At 35.4% G+C, this 19,152-nt stretch overlaps 1 protein-coding gene and 1 long non-coding RNA gene across 7 annotated transcripts in view; both read right to left on the bottom strand.

Annotated features, from left to right (window-relative positions):
- The window catches only part of VPS8 (VPS8 subunit of CORVET complex), a 277,646-nt gene that overhangs the window by 81,062 nt on the left and 177,432 nt on the right, over nucleotides 1-19,152 (bottom strand). For all 6 annotated transcript variants that reach the window (XM_082461426.1, XM_082461424.1, XM_082461428.1 and 3 more), the window contains exons 40-43: nucleotides 18,294-18,375; nucleotides 17,873-17,955; nucleotides 2,002-2,082; nucleotides 246-415 (exon numbers count right to left, since the gene is read on the bottom strand). In XM_082461426.1, coding sequence (XP_082317552.1) covers nucleotides 246-415; nucleotides 2,002-2,082; nucleotides 17,873-17,955; nucleotides 18,294-18,375 — 416 coding nt within the window. The remainder of the gene's footprint in view (nucleotides 1-245; nucleotides 416-2,001; nucleotides 2,083-17,872; nucleotides 17,956-18,293; nucleotides 18,376-19,152) is intronic.
- LOC309660686 lies at nucleotides 10,357-17,864 on the bottom strand. The gene is made up of 2 exons (XR_014263543.1): nucleotides 16,644-17,864; nucleotides 10,357-15,932 (listed from the first exon to the last, which is right to left on the bottom strand). It is a non-coding gene; the product is annotated as an uncharacterized lncRNA (long non-coding RNA).

Below are 19,152 nucleotides of genomic sequence, written 5' to 3'. Positions count from 1 at the left end.
CTTACCCTGTGTTTTATTTCTCTCCATAGCTCTTATTACTCTGTATTTATTTACCGCCTGACCACCCTAACACGCTTTCCTCCTGACTCCCACGCAGAATGTAAGGTCTATAAGGGCAGGAACTTTGCCTTGTTTTGGTCACTGGCAGAACGATTGACTGGGGCTGTGTGTCCACATGTATTTCTGCCTGGCAATACCATACACGCACACACACCATATGTGTCACATTTCCTTCCCTTTCTTACCTAAAGACGATAATTTCATCAGCCATTTCTTGGCGTCTCTTGTACTGCTGCAAACAAATAGAGCAGTAATCCTGCTTGGGATTCAGTCCTCTGGTGACTGAAGCTCTCAGGTTACACAATGACCAATGGAGATCTTGGTTTAGAAGGCTAGTCGTTGTTTCCAGCAGGGTCTATGAAAGACCAAAATAAAAAATAAGCCAACAAAAAATTGTTCATAAAGTGAAAGAGACAGAGGAGATGAGTGGAAAATACCACTTGTTTCATTTTCAACCACAATTGAATTCGAATACACTATAAAGGCATAAAACTGATCAAATAAACATCAAAACACCCCCAACTTAAGTGGTTAACTTTAATGTGCAGGGTACTGATAAGTGCATACATCAAGATTCTCAAAATAATTATTAAAAGGCTGTCACTAGTTACTATTGAGAAATGTGTGCTCTGCCATTCTGTGGATTAATTCAGTACTGATGGCTTTCAGATGACTAGATAAACCCAAATCTACTTATTTATTACATTTATATGATGAGTTCTCTCTGAATGGCTCAAAGTTGTGTTGTAACAAATAATAAAAAAAAAAATCCCTGCGTTTTAAATAGAAACTGCCTCCATGGCGATATTTCACAGTAACCTTTCACTGGAAAAGCTAATGGCCATTACTCAGTTTTCATCTCCCTTGGGCAGAGAGATCACTGTTTCCTGAACAGCACTTACAAGCCATTTGAATCTACTCAAGACTGTGACATCTGTCATTAAGTCACATAAGGTTATTTCACAGCTATCACATTAAGTCATTTTAAGGCTCTCTGTGTTTATAAACTATTGTTTACTTACTTCAATGTGCAGCTGGGTTCTTTTCTGTCAGTCCCAAAGGGGAAGATATACTGCTCATCCTCCTTGCTACACAGCCTGGTCCTTTAACTTTATCTATAATGCAGAACTTTCAGTTCTAATGGTCTGTTTTAATTCTTTCCAATCAACCCCATCTTTTCCTCCTCTTCCAAAGTTCACAAAAAATTTCTGTCTTGCATTCAGCTTTCCTTCTGCCGCCAGGGAGTCTGTGCCTGAAGGGGGATCAGCTTCCTTGGGCTATGCTTACTTAGCAAAACTGCAGTTCTTACAACATCCTAAGAAAAGCTCTACCACCCAAATTTTTCTTTTTCTTCTACCAAAAATGTAGACAGTGTATCTAACATGCCTAAGTGGCACTTTTCCTAGGTGGCTTCATGAGTCCCTTTGAAGTACATGAAGAAAAAATTCTGTATACCAAGCTGGCTCTTACTGAGAATTAAAGCTATAGGCAGTTTTGGGTTAAGGGAAGACTAATGACCATTTTTGGTTAGTGGCAATTATCTGTTTCAGAATGTTTAAAAGAACACTAATTTATTTTGCAATTTTTCTATACTCATGTTTCCTTTTCAATGAGTTATATCTTTGCATTCCATTACTTTCCAAGAAAGTATCTTACATTTTTCATTTGGAAAAAAAATATATGTCCCACTGCCAATGAATCAAAAGAATAAAATGAATCCAAACTTGATGCATTTCCACATTCCAGAATATATGTGTATGTGTATATAAAATATATATTAATTAAGGTCAAGAGAAATTTAAAAATTAAAAAGCCATACACTTCAATCTATCAAACTTCCACTAAACAGATGGTAATTTTTAAAGAAAAAGTATAGGTGCAAAGAAAAAAGAGTAGCTTCTTTCCACCTTAGAATGGGCTTAGAAATAGAAAGTAGCTTACCTGTTCATAGCTAAAGGTATCCAACATTCCCAGAATAAGTCCCTGGATTTCTCCAAGTTTTCCTTTTCCATAAACTGGGTCCTAGAAAAAAGTTGCAAAAAATTATAATTCTATTCTTGTTATTTTAAAATTACTTTAAAATACAAGTTATCTGAAAAAGCCAAATACTCTTAAGTATTTTGTCTACAGTCACAAAATATTTATTCTTCCATGAACCTTCTGCTGGAAATGCACATTGGTCTCCTCAGGCCATCAGAAATATTTTGGAAAAATAAATAAAATTTAAATGATCCAAGGCCCTTGCTTAACAACCGTCTTTGCAAGTCTAATTAAATTTCACTCTGGTTTTGTTTCTGCAGCAAGCTTCCTCTCCTTCTTATTAAACATCACCTATCCCCTTTTGAGCTCTTATTTATCTGCCACATTAAAACCAAAGTACTCATGAATACTCAGAATCTGTCCAACTCCTCCTGTGACCCACATTTGGCCACCTTCTGGTCCAAACCAACTAAGTTACATCAGTTTAGGAGATGAGTTTCTGAATCCAAGCAACTTTCAGTTTTCCAAAGCTTTTCTCAATAAAGTCACTACTGATAAACAACAGATACCTAGACACCCAATCTTCCCTCCATTGCTTTTCATATGAAGTATGCCAACTTGTTTATTGTACACAATTTGAAAAACACTGATGTGTACAAAAATAAAACCGAACTGAAATCCAACCACCTGGAGATAAACACTTTTGATTTTTTGAGATATATCCTTCCAGTCTTATTTCTGGGGAAGTAGAGAGAGGGATGTATTTCTTAGTGTACAAAATTTGAGTATTTCACATAATACTTTCGTAACTTTCTTTTTCTTAATAGTATGTTGTGAGCAGTTTCCCATATTATCAAATACTTTGTAATAGTAAGAGTATGAATCATGTGAAAATGCCATGTGTTATTCAACCATTCTCTGTTGTCGGGGATTTAAGTTTCCCTCCCCATACTCCACAATTAAGTCCCACCCACTATTATCAAATGCTAGTGGCTGTAAATTTTGGTCTGAATCTCTGAGTCTTTCTTAAGAGGAGATTTCAAGAAAGGGGATGAATTACAGACTCAAAGAGTATTTTTATGGGTATTGATATATACACTTCACCCTTGAATAACATGTGTTATAAGTGAGCAGGTCCACTTATATGCAGATTTCTTCCAATAAATATATAGGAAAAACTTTTTGAGATTTGCAACAATATGAAAAAACTCACAGGTGAACCCTGTAGCCAAGAAATATCGAAAAAATTAAGAAAAAGTTAGGGTTGTCATGAATGCATAAAATATAGGTAGATACTAATCTATTCTTACACAGGCATAAGGTGAGTGATATTTAATATAAAATTAATAATCTGTTAGTTTTCTGTTTTATAACTTTGCTTTTAAAGAATTACATTACTATATAGTATGCCCCTCTCCCTCTCCCTCTCTGTCTCTCCTGTAATTGGAGAAACTGTGTATCAGCCTATCATCACAGGTAGGATGTTTTTAAAAAAAAATTAACAATGTTCCAATACTGTATTATGAATATGACTATAATATCATTAAAAATTTTAATGCCATAAAAATTTTATAACAATTCATTCATTAGTGTATTGGCTAGGCTACTGTGAAGCAACCGTATTGATTACACTAGGCTACCATAAGGCAATCACATGGCTGCTTCTTTGTTATCACAATGCATGAATTGTCATACCTGTAAATATGAATTTCTTTCACATTATCTTTTCATTTTTAATGTCTAGTGTTAGTAATACATATAGTATCAACGGAGTTTTGTATCATATAATATTGATGTAGGTACTACAGACAATTCATCTTGTAAACAGATGATGTAAACTTAGGCTATTGATAAATACAGTACAGTACTGTAAATGTATTTCTCTTCTTTATGATTTTTTAAATAACATTTTCTTTTCTCTAGCTTACTGTATTACAAGAATACAGTAACAATACATATAATGTACAAAATATGTGTTAATCGACTGTTTATGTTACTGGTAAAGCTTCCAGTCAACAGTAGGCTATTAGTAGTTAAGTTTTGGGGGAGTCAAAAGTTATACATGGATTTTCGACTGAGCAGGGGGGTCAGTGTCCCTAACTCCCACGTTGTTCAAGGTCAACTGTAGTGCGTAATTGCTCTACCAAAAAGTTGTATTATGCAATTTTTATCTCCATCAGCACATTTGTGCACCCATTTTACTGCACCTTTGGCTAGGCTGGGAATTATAAAAATTTGCTAATAAATATGCATGTCAAGTCTATTACTTTACTGTAACGTGAGGCTATATATGACATAAATGTCTCTTCCATGCTAAATAGGGGAATCCAACTATACAGTAATGATAAAAGTAGCTGCTATTTATTAACTGCGTAGCACACGCCAAGTACAATGCTAAGCATTTTATATATACCACATCACTGAATTCCTTCCAGAACATTTATAAATGAAGAAATTTAGGCTCAGAAAGGTTAGGTAAAATTCTCTAAGAACGCAACACTATTAAGCAGATAAGCTGGGATTTGAATCTAGGCACTTCAGAAACTATGTTTTTAAATAACACTACACTGGTCTCCGAAGGATGGACACATAAACTAATAAACTAAATAATAAATTAATGTTTACTAGATGAGTAACAAATATGAATAACTAAATGATAAACTAATGTATGCTGGAAAATATGGGTAACATTTCTGGTTACTTATTAGGGAGTAAGGATTATTAAAATCTTGGTACAGTAACTGTGAGTTCAGATGTTAAGAAAAAAAAAAAAAAGACTGTGGAGCAAGAAAAACTTAGGAGACAGGTTCAGAAATGTGAGAAGAAATTTGCATTCCTGCACTTGTTACAACATAGTCTTAGGATTTGCTTTTTTTCTCTCTTCTATGCGCTGATGTTGTTTCTTAAAGACTGGATAGATGCGGTTTCTAAATAAGATCAGTTTGCAGTACTTTTAGCTGGTCAAGAGCAGCACCAGATTATCTGCCATAGGTTCCTGGTCCCTGATGCTGAGGTTATGCTGAAAAAACCAAAGGTAGAGAATAACTACACATTTGTTTACTAATTAACAAGTTTACTTTGGGCTTGAACAGATCACTTAAGTTTACTGGGGAAATCTGTTTCACTAAGCTAAAGATACCTGTGAAACATGTGCAGAGCATTTGCAAAAGACAAGACTACAGATATCTCAGACTAACTCTACCAGAACAACTCAGGCCATATACTCACAAGATAATTTTTAAATTTTCTTTGCATAAAAATAGAACCATGTTAATGCTTCTGAACTTACACTCAATTATGCTTTTGGTCAAGCTCTTAGTAAATACATTTACTTCTCAAAGTATCAATGGAAAGTGTAATACTTTATTATAAAAACGTTGTAATAGCTATTCTAACACGTCCACACATACACAATACACATTAACATAGCTCTAGCACAGAAAACTTCTGTCACTTGTCTATAACAGGGTGGTTTGGGGAATAAAGAGGTCTTGAAAATGTTAAATTCTGGGAAAAGGAAGAAATCTTTATAGGTCATGTCTATATTTATATCAGTACATTTCACTTTAATATGCATACTTTAAAAGCAAAATCATGAAAATAACCTCATGCTGGGACAACATATAAATTATACAACGCAAAAGGGAGCTCAAGGCTTCTGGCACAGCGTGTACACAATCCACTAGCTTTTCAAATTATTTTCCAAATATGTCAGCTGGATTCTTCAGCAATAAATAACTGCTGAGGTTTCTCTTTAACTTGTTCATAAACTACAAAAGAAGAGCACATTTAGGTACTTCAAATAAACTTGTTTTTTAAAAAGCACATTATAAAAACATGTGATGAGCACTTTTTTCCCCATTGTTTTCTTTCTTTTAAATTGAAGTATAGTTGATTTAAAATACTGTGTTAGTTTCAGGTGCATAGCATAGTGATTCAGTTATTTTTTTCTGATTATATTCCATTATAGGTTATTACAAGATACTGAATATAATTTCCCATGCTATACAGTAAATCCATTTTGTTTATCCATTTTATATATAGTAGTTTATATCTGTTAATCCCATACTCCTAATTTGTCCCTCTCCCCTCCTCTCTCCCCTTTGGTAACCATAAGCTTGTTTTCTATGTCTGTGAGTCTGTTTCTGATTTGTATGTAGATTCATTTGTATTATTTTTTTAGAATCTCACATATGAGTGATATCATACAGTATTTGTCTTTCTCTGTCTGACTCACTTCACTAAGTGTAATATTCTCTAGGTCCATCCAAGTTGTTGCAAATGGCAATATCCCTATTGCTTTCTGATACTTATTGTATCATGTATGCGGTTTGTTATACAATTAAAATTTTTACTAATCAAGCATTACTTTAAAATATGAATAATGCCCACAGCAGGTTAGCATATAAATCATTTGTCTGTATTAATTCCCTCCGTATAACAGTCATGAGTAGCTTCTCAGAAGCCAAACGTTACTTTCTCCATAGAGCGAAGATCCGTAAGAGCCAGCAGTGAAAACAGAATGTGTATAACATAAATATGGTCCCTTAAAAATATTAACTTATCTCCTAATGTTCCTGAAAGAAACCTGTATAATTCAGGTCCCAAGTATCAGTTTGAATAAATATTTAGAGGTCAGGAAGATCTTTGAGAACCTCTTATCAGGTGAATATCTCTTCTGGAAAAACTGTAAATATCTGAGCAATTATGCATCTAAATAAATGAGCATCTAAATATCTTCTCCCCAAGGGACCTGATAAAGTGAGGTAGATATGAAAAACACTATGGTTGGTGTTAGGTACAGAAGGCCGAAAGTTTGGAGTTAGAAGACCTAGGTTAATGTTCCCACTTAATAACTGGGCAAATTATTTAATTATTTGAAGGCCACTTTCCTCTTGAGAACCACAAGGATACCACTACTTCCCCAGCATAATGTACACAGAGATAAAGGAGATAAAGAACACAAAAGTGCTTTATAAACTGCAGAGGACTACTCAGAGACATTAGGTGGTTGAGCCAACTAATATTTACTGAGTATATACTATGTTCCAAGCACTGTGCTAGGTGGTGGAGATAAAGCAGCAAACAAGTAGACCTGGTCCCTGCTTTCACAGAACTCATGTCTAGAGGGGCAAGCCTATGTGAAGGTGAGAGTCAAAAAAAAGAAAGTCTGTACTTATTTTTGTTGATGGTTTCCTTTGCTGTGGAAAAGCTTTGAAGTTTAATTAGGTCCCGTTTTTTAATTTTTGCTTTTATTTCTTTGCCTTAGGAGACAGATCCAAAATAACATTGTTCAGATTTATGTCAAAAAGTGTTCTGTTCTACCTATGTTCTCTGCTAGAAGTTTTATGGTTTCGGGTCTTACATTTATGTCTTTAATCCATTTTCAGTTTATTTTTGTATATGGTATGAGGAGGAAATGTTTTAATCTCATTCTTTTACATGTAGCCGGCCATTTTTCACAGCACCACTTACTGAGTAGACTGTCTTTCCTCCACTGTATATTCTTGTCTCCTTTGTCGTGGATTAATTGACTGTAGTTGTGTGGGTTTATTTCTGGATTCTCTATTCTGTTCCACTTATCCATACATCTGTTTTTGTGCCAGTATCACACTGTTTTGATTACTGCAGCTTTGCAGTATAGTCTGAAGTCTTGGAGCACGACACCTCCAGCTTTGCTTTTTTCTCAAGATTGCTTTGGCAATTTGGGGTCTTTTGTGGTTCCAAATAAATTTTAGAATTATTTGTTCTAGTTCTGTGAAAAATGTTGTGGGTGGGACTTCCCTGGTGGTGCAGTGGTTAGGAATCTGCCTGCCAACGCAGGGGAAACGGGTTCGAGCCCTGGTCCAGGAAGATCCCACATGCCGTGGAGCAACTAAGCCCGTGCGCCACAACCACTGAGCCTGTGCTCTAGAGCCCACGAGCCACAACTACTGAGCTCGTGTGTCACAACTACTGAAGCCCGCGTGCCTAGAGCCTGTGCTCTGCAACAAGAGAAGCCACCGCAGTGAGAAGCCTGCGCACAACAAAGAGTAGCTGCCACTCGCTGCAACTAGAGAAAGCCCGCATGCAGCAATGAAGACCCAGTGCAGCCAATAAATAAATTTAAAAAATTAATTTTTTTAGAAATGTCATAGGTATTTTGACAGGGACTGCACTAGATCTGTAGGTTGCTTTGGGTAGTATGGACATTTAAACAATATTAATTCTTATAATCCAAGAACACAGGGTATCCTTGCATTTCTTTGTATCCTCTTCAATTTCCTTCATCAGTGTTTTATATTTTTCAGAGTATAGGTCTTTCACCTTGGTTAAGTTTATTCTTAGATATTTTATTCTTTTTGATGTAATTTTATTTATTTATTTTTTAATTTTTATTGGAGTATAGTTGCTTTACAATGTTGTGTTAGTTTCTACTGTACAGCAAAGTGAATCAGCTATGCATATACATATATCCCTTCTTTTTTGGATTTCCTTATCAGTTAGGTCACCACAGAGCACTGAGTGAAGTTCCCTGTGCTATACAGTAGGTTCTCGTTAGTTATCTATTTTATACATAGTATCAGTAGTGTATATATGTCAATCCAATCTCCCAACTCATCCCACCTCCTCCTTTCCCCCTTGGTATCCATACGTTTGTTCTCTACATCTGTGTCTCTATTTCTGCTTTGTAAATAAGAGCGACTATACCAAGTTTTTCAGATTCCACATATATGCATTAATATACGATATTTGTTTTTCTCTTTCTGACTTCACTCTGTATGACAGTCTCTAGGTCCATCCATGTCTCCACAAATGACCCAATTTCGTTCCTTTTTATGGCTGAGTAATATTCCATTGTATATATGTGTCACATCTTCTTTATCCATTCATCTGTCGTTGGACATTTAGGTTGCTTCCATGTCCTGACTACTGTAAATAGTGCCGCAATGAACATTGGTGTGCATGCGCCTTTTTGAATTATGCACAGATAACTCATAAGTAATGAAATTGAAACTGTGATTAAAAATCTTTCAACAAACAAAACTCCAGGACCAGATGGCTTCACAGGAGAATTCTACCAAATATTTAGAGAAGAACTAACACCTATCCTTCTCAAACTTTTCCAAAAAATTGCAGAGGGAGGAACACTCCCAAACTCATTTTACGAGGCCACCATCACCCTGATACCAAAACCAGACAAAGATATCACAAAAATAGAAAATTACAGGCCAATATCACTGATGAACACAGACGCAAAAACCCTCAAAATACTAGCAAACCAAATCCAACAACACATTAAAAGGATCATACACCATGATCAAGTGGGATTTGTCCCAGGGACGCAAGGATTCTTCAGTGTACGCAAATCAATCAATGTGATACACCATATTAAAAAATTGAAGAATAAAAACCATATGATCATCTCAAGAGATGCAGAGGAAGGTTTTGACAAAATTCAACACCTATTTATGACAAAAACTCTCCAGAAAGTGGGCATAGAGGGAACTTACTCAACATAATAAAGGCCATATATGACAAACCCACAGCAAACATTATTCTCAATGGTGAAAAACTGAAAGCATTTCCTCTGAAATCAGGAACAAGACAAGACAAGGGTGCTCACTCTTGTCACTGTTATTCAATATAATTTTGGAAGTCCTAGCCACGGCAATCAGAGAAGAAAAAGAAATAAAAGGAATCCAAAATGGCAAAGAATAAATAAAACTGTCACTGTTTGCAGAAGACATGATACTATATATAGAAAATCCTAAAGATGCCACCAGAACACTACTAGAGCTAATCAACGAATTTAGCTCAGTCACAGGATACAAAATTAATACATAGAAATCTCTTGCATTCCTATACATTAACAATGAAAGATCAGAAAGAGAAATTAAAGATGCAATTTTATATGGGATTATTTTTTTGGCTTTCTTTTTCTGATAGGTCACTATTAGTGCATAGAAAAGTGAAAGATTTCTGTATATTAATCTTGTATCCTGAAACTTTACTGAATTCATTACTAGTTCTAATGTTTTTTGGGTAGAGACTTTAGGGCTTTATATATATATATAGTACCATGTTATCTGCAAATTGTGACAGTTTTACTTCTTTCCTTCCAATTTGGATGTCTAAAAAGACATTTCTTTTTCTTGTCTGACTGCTGTGGCTAGGACTTCCAATACTATATTAAATACAAGTGGCAAGAGTGGGCATCCTTGTCTTGTCCCCAGTTTTAGAGGAAAGGCTTTCAGCTTTTCACCAGTGAGTATGATGTTAGCTGTTAGTTTGTCATATATGGCTTTTATTATGTTGAAATATGTTCCCTCTACACCTTTTTTTTTTTTTTTGGCTGCGTTGGGTCTCCGTTGCTGTGCACAGGCTTTCTCTAGTTGTGGCGAGCGGGGGCTAATCTTTGTTTTGGTGCGCGAGCTTCTCATTGCAGTGGCTTCTCTTGTTGTGGAGCACGGGCTCTAGACACGTAGGCTTCAGTACTTGCAGGATGCGGGCTCAGTAGTTGTGGCACGTGGGCCCTAGAGCATGTGGGCTTTAGTAGTTGTGGCACGTGGGCTCAGTAGTTGTGGCTCGCGGGCTCTAGAGCGCAGGATCAGTAGTTACGGCACATGAGCTTAGATGCTCCGTGGCATGTAGGATCTTCCTGGACCAGGGATCGAACCCATATCCTCTGCATTGGCAGGTGGATTCTTAACCACTGCGTCACCAGGAAAGTCCCTCTACGCCAATTCTGATGAGAGTTTTTATCATGAATGGATGTTCAATTTTGTCAAATGCTTTTTTTGCATCTATTGAGATGATCATGTGATGTTTATCCTTCCTTTTGTTAATGTGGTATATAACACTGATTGATCCACAAATACTGAACCATCCTTGCATCTCTAGAATAAATCCCACTTGATCATGGTGTATGACCCTTTTTATACATTGTTGGATTTAGTTTGCTAATATTTTTTTGAGGATTTTTGCGTCTATATTCATCAAAGATATTGGCCTGTAACTTTCTTTTTCGGTAGTGTCTTTGTCTGGTTTTGGTATGAGGGTAATGGTATCCTCATAGAAGGGATTTGAGAGTGTTCCCTCCTCTTCAATTTTTTGGAACAGTTTGAGAAGGATAGGTATTAGCTCTTCTTTATGTGCTTGGTAGAATTCCCCTGTGATGCTGTCCTGTCCTGGACTTCTGTTTGTTGGGAGTATTTTTTTTTTATTACAAATTCAATTTCACTACTTGTGATCAGTCTGTTCAGATTGTTTCTTCCTGATTCAGTCTCAGCAGGTTGCATGTTTCTAGAAGTCTGCCCATTTCTTCTAGGTTGTCCAATTTGTTGGCATACAACTCTTTGTAGTATTATGATTTTGTGTATCTCTGTGGTATCAGTTGTTATTTCTTTTTCATTTCTTATTTTATTTGGATCCTCTCTCATAAGACTGGCTAATGGTTTATCAATTTCGTTTATCTTTTCAAAAACCAGCTCTTGGTTTCACTGATCTTTTCTATTATTTTTTTGATCTCAATTTTATTTACTCTCTGATCTTTATTATTTCTTTCTTCCTGCTGACTTTGGGCTTTGTTTGTTCTTCTTTATTTAATTCCTTTAGGTGGTAGGTTAGGTTTATTTGGAATTTTTCTTGTTTCTTGAGGAAGGCCTGTACTGCTATAAATTTCCCTCTTAGGACTACTTTTCCTGCATCCCACAGATTTTGGAAAGTTGTGTTCCATTTGCATTTGTCTTGAGGTGTTTTCTGATTTCCAATTTTTCTTAATTTTTTATTTTGAGCAATTATAATGTACCTTGTAGTTTTCTTCATGTTTTTGAGTTTGGGGTTACTGATCTGTGCTAACAGTTGTCAATAAATTTGGAAATTTTCACCTAATATTTCTTCAAATATTTTTTTCTGCTCCAACTCTCTATTTTCAGGACTCCAAGTACATGTATTTTGGGTCACTTGAAATTGTCCCACAGCTCACTGATACTTTGTTGTTTTTTTTTTCCTGCTTCACTTTTCTCTAAGTGTTTCATTTTGGATAGTCTGTATTGCTATGTCTTCAAATTCACTATCTTTTCTTTTATTTTGGTGTCCCTGCCTGCTAATTCCAATATCCAATGTCATATCTGGGCTTTATTTTCCAACTTCTTTGCATACCTTTTAAGTTTTAATTCAATGTCATACATATACTGTAAATTTTTACACTGTTGGAACCTAGATATTTTTGTATTCCTCAAATATTTTTAAGTACTGTTCTGGGATGTAGTTAAATTACATGGAAACAGTCTGATCCTTTAGGTCTTGCTTTTAAGATTTGAAAGGCATAACAGGAGCTATGTTTAGTCTAGGGCTAACTGTTTCCCACTATTGAATACTTCTGAGTACTCTACCCAATGTTCTGTGAATTATGAGGTCTTCTGATCTTACTGGTGAATAAGACTCTATTGTTGGCCCTGTGTGAATATGGGTATTATTCCCTCTAATCCTTTCAGGTGACTCTTTCCCTGGCCTAGGTAGTTTCCTCAGATCATGTACCTATACTTGAGGGAGGCCTTCTGATTGCTCCAGAGTTCTCTCTCTTCGTACTTGCCCTAAAAACTCTGGTCACCTTGGTGTCTCTTGACTCTCAGCTCCATCTCCTCAAATCAATGAGTATGCTGGAAACTTCTTGGGATCCCCCTTCCTGCTATTGCCTGGAAACTCTCTCAGGACATTAAGCTGGGGCAAACATAGGGCTTACATTGTTTATTTCCTGTCTCTAAGGAATTACTGTCCTGTACTGCCTGATATCCAGTTCTTTGAAAACCACTATTTCATATATTTTGTCCACTTTTTAGTTGTTGTAAGCAAGAGGATAAACCCAGTCTCTGATACTCCTCTTGGCCAGAAATGGAATTCCTCCATCCTTGACTTATATTCACTCTAGAAATATTTACTGAGTACCTATTATTTTTTTTTGATGATTCTACCAAAAATTTAATATAAAAAATACCAATTTTACACACATCCTTTGAGAATATAAAGGAAGCTGAAATGTTTCCATATTCATTTTATGAAGCCAGCATTGTCCTAAAATCAAATCCAGCAGAGACATAACAAAGAAAGAAAACCACAAAGATCCCTTATGAACATATCATGAAAGTTCCTAACAAAATATTAGCAAACTGACTCCAACATTATATAAAAAGAGCAAAATGGAGTTGATCCCAGAAATGCAAGGATGGTTTGTTATCAAAAATCAATCAAAATAATGTACTATATTAGCAAAATAACCAAAGAGAATGTGACCATTTTAATATATGCAGAAAAATCATTCAACAAAATTCAACATCCATTCATAACAAAAACTCTCAGCAAATTAGGAAGAACAGCAAATTTTCTCAACATGCATCTAATATGCAATTGATGAAAGAATTAACAATTCTCTCAAGATTAGGAACAAGGCAAGGCTTGTCCATCTTCACCATCACTATTCAACACTATAGTAGAGGTCCTGACCAGCGCAATAAGGTGAGAAAAAGATATTAAAATATAGATGGAAGGATAATATAAAGATCGACAGATAGAAAATAAAGAAATAGATTGGAATTAAATAAAAATGGCCTTTATTCATAGACATTATAATTATAAATGTAGAACATCTTATGTATAAATATCCTACTACAATTGATAAATTAAGAAATAAATGGAATACCGTAGTCATGTATCGGATGACTCAAGATTTTTAAACTTTCAGTTCTCCCTAAATTCAATACATAACCATCAAAATAGCACCAGGTTGTTTTGTAGAGATTGAAAGACTATTTTAATATTTATATGGAAATGCAAAAGGCCCAGAATAGCCAAAACAATTTTTTTTAACTCTGTGTTTAACTTTTTTTTTTTAAACATCTTTATTGGAGTATAATTCCTTTACAATGGTGTGTTAGTTTCTGCTTTATAACAAAGTCTGAGTACCTATTATATGCCAGGTGCCTCTGGGTTAAGTGATGGTGATAGAGTACTAGCCAAAGTATAGTTTCATCTCTCAGGGTCCTTATGTTCTAATGGGAAATAAAAATAGGTAAACAACCTGATTCTTGAATGTTTCCTAGAACTCCATTTTATGCTAAAGTTCACCTAGTTTCAATAATTTAACTACCACTTCTATGCTGATGACTTCCAAATCTTCCTCTCCACTTCTTGCCTCTTCCTATAAAGTCCAGTCTTGTGTTCCCCCACTGCTCACTGTTAGCCACATGAAACTGAAATCAGGGGTTTACCTAGGTTCTTCTTGTGTTCCCCTACATCCAGTCAGTCAAAAAGTTAAGTAGATTCTATCAGCTAAGTAATTTCCAAGTCCGTCTTCTCCTATCCAGTCTATGTAACTCACTTAACAAACTTTAGGTATCTATTACATTCTGGGTATTTCTATGCCTTCAGTTTTGATCCCTTCCAATTCATCCTATATAACACAGGCCGAGCCATCTTTCTAAAAAGAAACCTCATTCCATCATTCCTCTGGTTAAAATCCTTTAATGAGAATTTACTGAATTTAAAATAAAATCCAAAGTCCTTACCATGGCTTACAAAGCAATTAAAGACAGAGTCTCTGCCTCTCAAATTTCAGCTCTGTGACTCACCTTTATTCTTGTCCTATGTTCCAAGAATACTTAAACACTTGCAACTCCCCAGATGTAACATGTTTTACCTCAAATTCTTTGTACATATAGTTCACTCTGCTTACAATAGTCCTATCTGTTTTTTACCCCTGATTCCTTTAGGCTCTGTAAAATTCAGTTCAGACATCTCCTCCTCCAGGAAATCTTTCCACAGTCTGTTTCATATATATACTTTTATTGGTACTCCTCTGGAGATATATATATATATATAAATTCAGAAACCTAGCTCATTCTAACTTATTCAAAAAAGATAATAACTGTAAAGGTACTGGGGTGTTTAAGGATCCAAGCAAAGGAATACAGGTAAGCCTTAAGAACTACAATGAGGGACTCAGATGCCATCAGTATTTTCTCTCCATGTTGTCTCCTTTCCTAGTGTCTTGAATCATCTCCTTGTTATCTTCTCTCTTCTCCATGCATCTTGTCTATTCTCCTCTTTGTGTGTCTGCTTCATTGTTCTTTTCTCTGCAGATTAACTTTTTACTATTTCAGTTCATATGATGGAAAGGTAGTCACTATCAGCTCCTGAACTTTGTACCTTATATAATCCAGAGAACTGAAGATAAACTATTCATCTTTTCAATTCAGTTCTAAAATTTCCTGGAAAGGACACTGATTGGCCCCTCTTAGGCCAGCTGCCCACCCTGAGTCAATCAGATAGAGTCAAGAGGCAGGGTCATGCTTTCACCTGGCTGCTCCTGCTATAATCATGTGGACTAAAAGTGTACAGATGCAGAAGTAGCAATTACCCTACCTGGGGTTCAGAGAAGGTAATCCTTAAGGTAGCCAACATTACTTGCTCTTTAGAGCCGTGTGAATAGTTATATCAGATACTTTCTTGTCTCCCTTAAAACAGGCCTTTTAGGGCAAGAACTGTGCCTTTCTTTCATCTACACAGATAATAACCAAACAGGGTAACATACAATATATAAACCAATTAATAATTAACTCCTCAAAAGACCAGGGACTGAAACAAATGAAGGAACTTACATGATATAATGGGAATGAGCTTAAATTAGCATTATCTGTGAAAGCAACTTGAAAAAATAAAAATCTCTATACAAATATAAGGTAGAGTTATCATTACAGTGATCACAAACATGCAAATAAGGAATTTAAGAATCAGCATACTCTCCTTATTAGTGTGAGTTAACAACCACTGAAGGTGGAAAACGATAAGAACACAATTACAGTGAATGCCAGTATAACACAAAAATAAAGTTAAGACTTTCAAATATCAAAAGCCTTCAAGGACATTATTATGAACTTTCATCAAATCTTTAACCGTGGTCATTTTTAAGTCTTTTGTCGTTTACAGACAGTTCTGGGTGTACTCTGATGCTTTTGCAAATATGTTCCTATAAAAGGGTTTCATCTTCAAGAAATTCATGGAAAAGACTCTGACAAGTACAGGTTTCTGGTAACTGATGGTACTGCTAAACTGAATGAATAAGCATTTTCAGAACTCTAATGAAAAACTGATGAACTCATAAAAGTGCTAACAAAAGATCAAGATAAAAAAAAAATTAATTACATGGGACTGAGTGAACTGATGAGGATGAGTATAATTTTTGTGACTTTCTGTCTGAATTAAAAAAAAAAAATCCCACAAGGACTCAGAGGCAAAGAATATACAAATCAATTTTCACTGCAAAGTAAAGGAGCTGTTACAGTGGAGGATTACTGGACTGAATGTCAATATTATGACATAGTATGAGTGTGTTTCATGTTTGTTAATTGCAATCATTGTTGCTTTTGTTGTGGTCATCCATGTACAATGCTTGGTGTCAGTCTATTTATCTCTTGTAAAAATAAAATACAGTGTGTGTGTGTGGAAAAAAAAAAAAAAAAAAAAGAAGTCCAAAGGCATACCAGATTGTCTATACCAGTAGAGGTCAAATTGTTTTTACTTATTAAACTGGTACAGACATTGATTAAAAAAAAAAAAAAAAAAGCCTTCAAGGATATGAGTCTTGAAATACATTTTTTTTAAAACATCATATGCTATGCCAAGGAAAAAAATCAATTAATATTTATTATAGTTTATGTATCAAAGTGTGCTTAAAGCTCAAAATAAAGCTAAAGGCGTACAATGAGAGGGAAGACACTTTTGGCTTTAGGATTTCATTTTTTTCTAATTTACCTGGTAAATTAAAGTATTCCTGTCTTATGGAGATATTACTTTATATATGATTAAAAACCTTATGACTAATATATTTTAGAATAGATATAAGAAAAGTAGTCTGTACTAAATTATTATTCAATTCATGATAAGGATCAATGAAATGACACGTGTGAAGATACATTCTAAAGGATAACGTACAATGTGGTGAGAGACTGCTGGACGCAGTAGTCTTTATCAGCAAAGGTCCAGCTGCTTCATACCAGATTGGAAGGAGAGCTTGGAGAGTCTTAAAAGAGAGCTGAGAGGGACATTCTTGACTGGATAAAAATCATTTGAAAATTATGAAGATCAATGGCATCATATTACTGTTTGACATTTTTTTTTTCTTTTTGGTGTGTCTCTATCCTGCATAAAGTAAGGGAAGACAAAATGGATTCTAAGGATAATTCCTGCTGTTTACCCAAGAACGTTCACAGATTTTTCTAAAAATATATCTTAGCATATTTTTAGTGTTCTCCTTTTGATGAAGTTGGAAAGGTTCGGGCCTTTTTGCTGAAGAAAACAGGCTGGAATGATGTTTCCTACAAAGGCTTTGGACACAAAGCCAGCTAGAATCTATAGTAGGAGATGAGCTTTGGACAGAAAGTTTTAGGATGAGTTAGAAACCCTAAGTAACAAGATTAAGAAATGTCTACATTAACATAATTTTTACGTTTCTCTTTTTGATCTAAAAAGTATAATCAGCTGGAAACAACGGTAATTCTCTCCCAGTTAGCACACCAAAAGGAAGCTTGTGTATCTGAACCCAAAGGTCACAGTGAACTGAAGCCTGCACCCCCTAACTGAAGGTTGCAAGTGTGTGCCAGGCAAACCCACATCACTGGAGTGCTAGGAAAGATTCAAGGATGAGAGTTGTAAGTTAGATATTTCGTTAATGCCAAAAATCAGCTGCATTATGCTTGAGATCCATTTACACGTTAGCCCAATTTGCTATTATTTATACATAACTGAAATATTAGTTAAAATTGATCAACGCTGAATTTTCCCCCTTTCAACTCACCTGTAAGATTCTTTGCAAGATTGATGGAAGGGCAATAAATGCTGCCATGTTGTTTAGAACTTGCATGGTCAAAGATTTCAGAGCTGTTATAATAAAATGTCAATATTAAGGTTAGTTTAAAATAAGAGTTTTTTGTTTTTCCTGTAAGTCATAGGAATACAACTTCATAGAAACTTGGCTAACCAAGGCCAGTTTGATATTTTAAAGTTAACTGCTGGTAAGTTGTAAAGCTACTATTATCCAAGACAAATGATATAACTGGTGCCACAGAAAGCAGTGAACATGAAAAAATGAGATCAACACTACAGTATGATTTCGTTAAGGAAAATAATAAAAATACGATGCTGGGAGAAGGTATCAAAATGACAATCATCAGCAGATAGAAATTGGGGGACAGTATACGTGGACGCTATGACCTTACCTTCAGAGTGCAGATGAGGTGCAGCTGAACTAGACAGCTTCTGAGGTGCCATCATTGCCTCCAGTAATGGAAACCAGAGTGCCTATAATGGCAGAGGAAAACAAAGGAAAACAAAAGTACTCTGTTGTTTTTAAGAACAACTAACATCAGCTTAGTGTTTCACAGATTGAAATGTACTTCTCACATACATTTGTTGGTAAAAATTAGAAAAAGAAAAGATGGAACACTTGACTGGGAAGAGAAAAGACAGTAAAAAAGCAAAGACCACAGCCAGAACAGATATCTTTACCATGTGCCTTCGGAAAATAAGGAAGCTGAAGTTAAGTAATTCTAGACCTTGGAACTGCAAATCTTCTGTGTCTCAGAAAAGGGTAGGTTCAAAGGAGCCAGAGCAGAGCCTCAGGCTACGTTCTTAAATGTTTCACTGACACAGTCTAAACAGCCCTATGTACTGCAGAAGGGAATAAAGAACTCTCCCACAACCACCCTCCCCCCATTTCTCATCAGCTATGTCAAGCAAGATAAATAAATACAGTTCTCCAAAGTTTTCTCCTATATCAAGCATTATTTTGTTATTTCCTCAGTCATCACAGACTAAGAAGTGGAAGTTAACATTATTTCAGTTAACATTTCCAACCACATCATGACATAAATGAACAGATCTAACATTTATTTATTCCTATTACGTAGGGCACTGTATTAAATGCTTTACATACATTTTGTCGTTTCAATCTCATGATAATCTTATACAGTAAGCATTATCCTTACTGGAGATAAGATGCTGAAGCTTAGAGAAGTTGAGTAATTTGCCAATGATTATACACTGCCATATGTGCGTCATATGTGTTCTTCCTAAGCC

This window comes from Balaenoptera physalus, assembly GCF_965194825.1.
Source record: "Balaenoptera physalus genome assembly, chromosome: 4".
Lineage (NCBI taxonomy): Eukaryota > Metazoa > Chordata > Mammalia > Artiodactyla > Balaenopteridae > Balaenoptera > Balaenoptera physalus.
The sequence above is the reverse complement of the archived record's forward strand: the minus strand, read 5'-3'. Positions and strand labels throughout refer to the sequence as shown.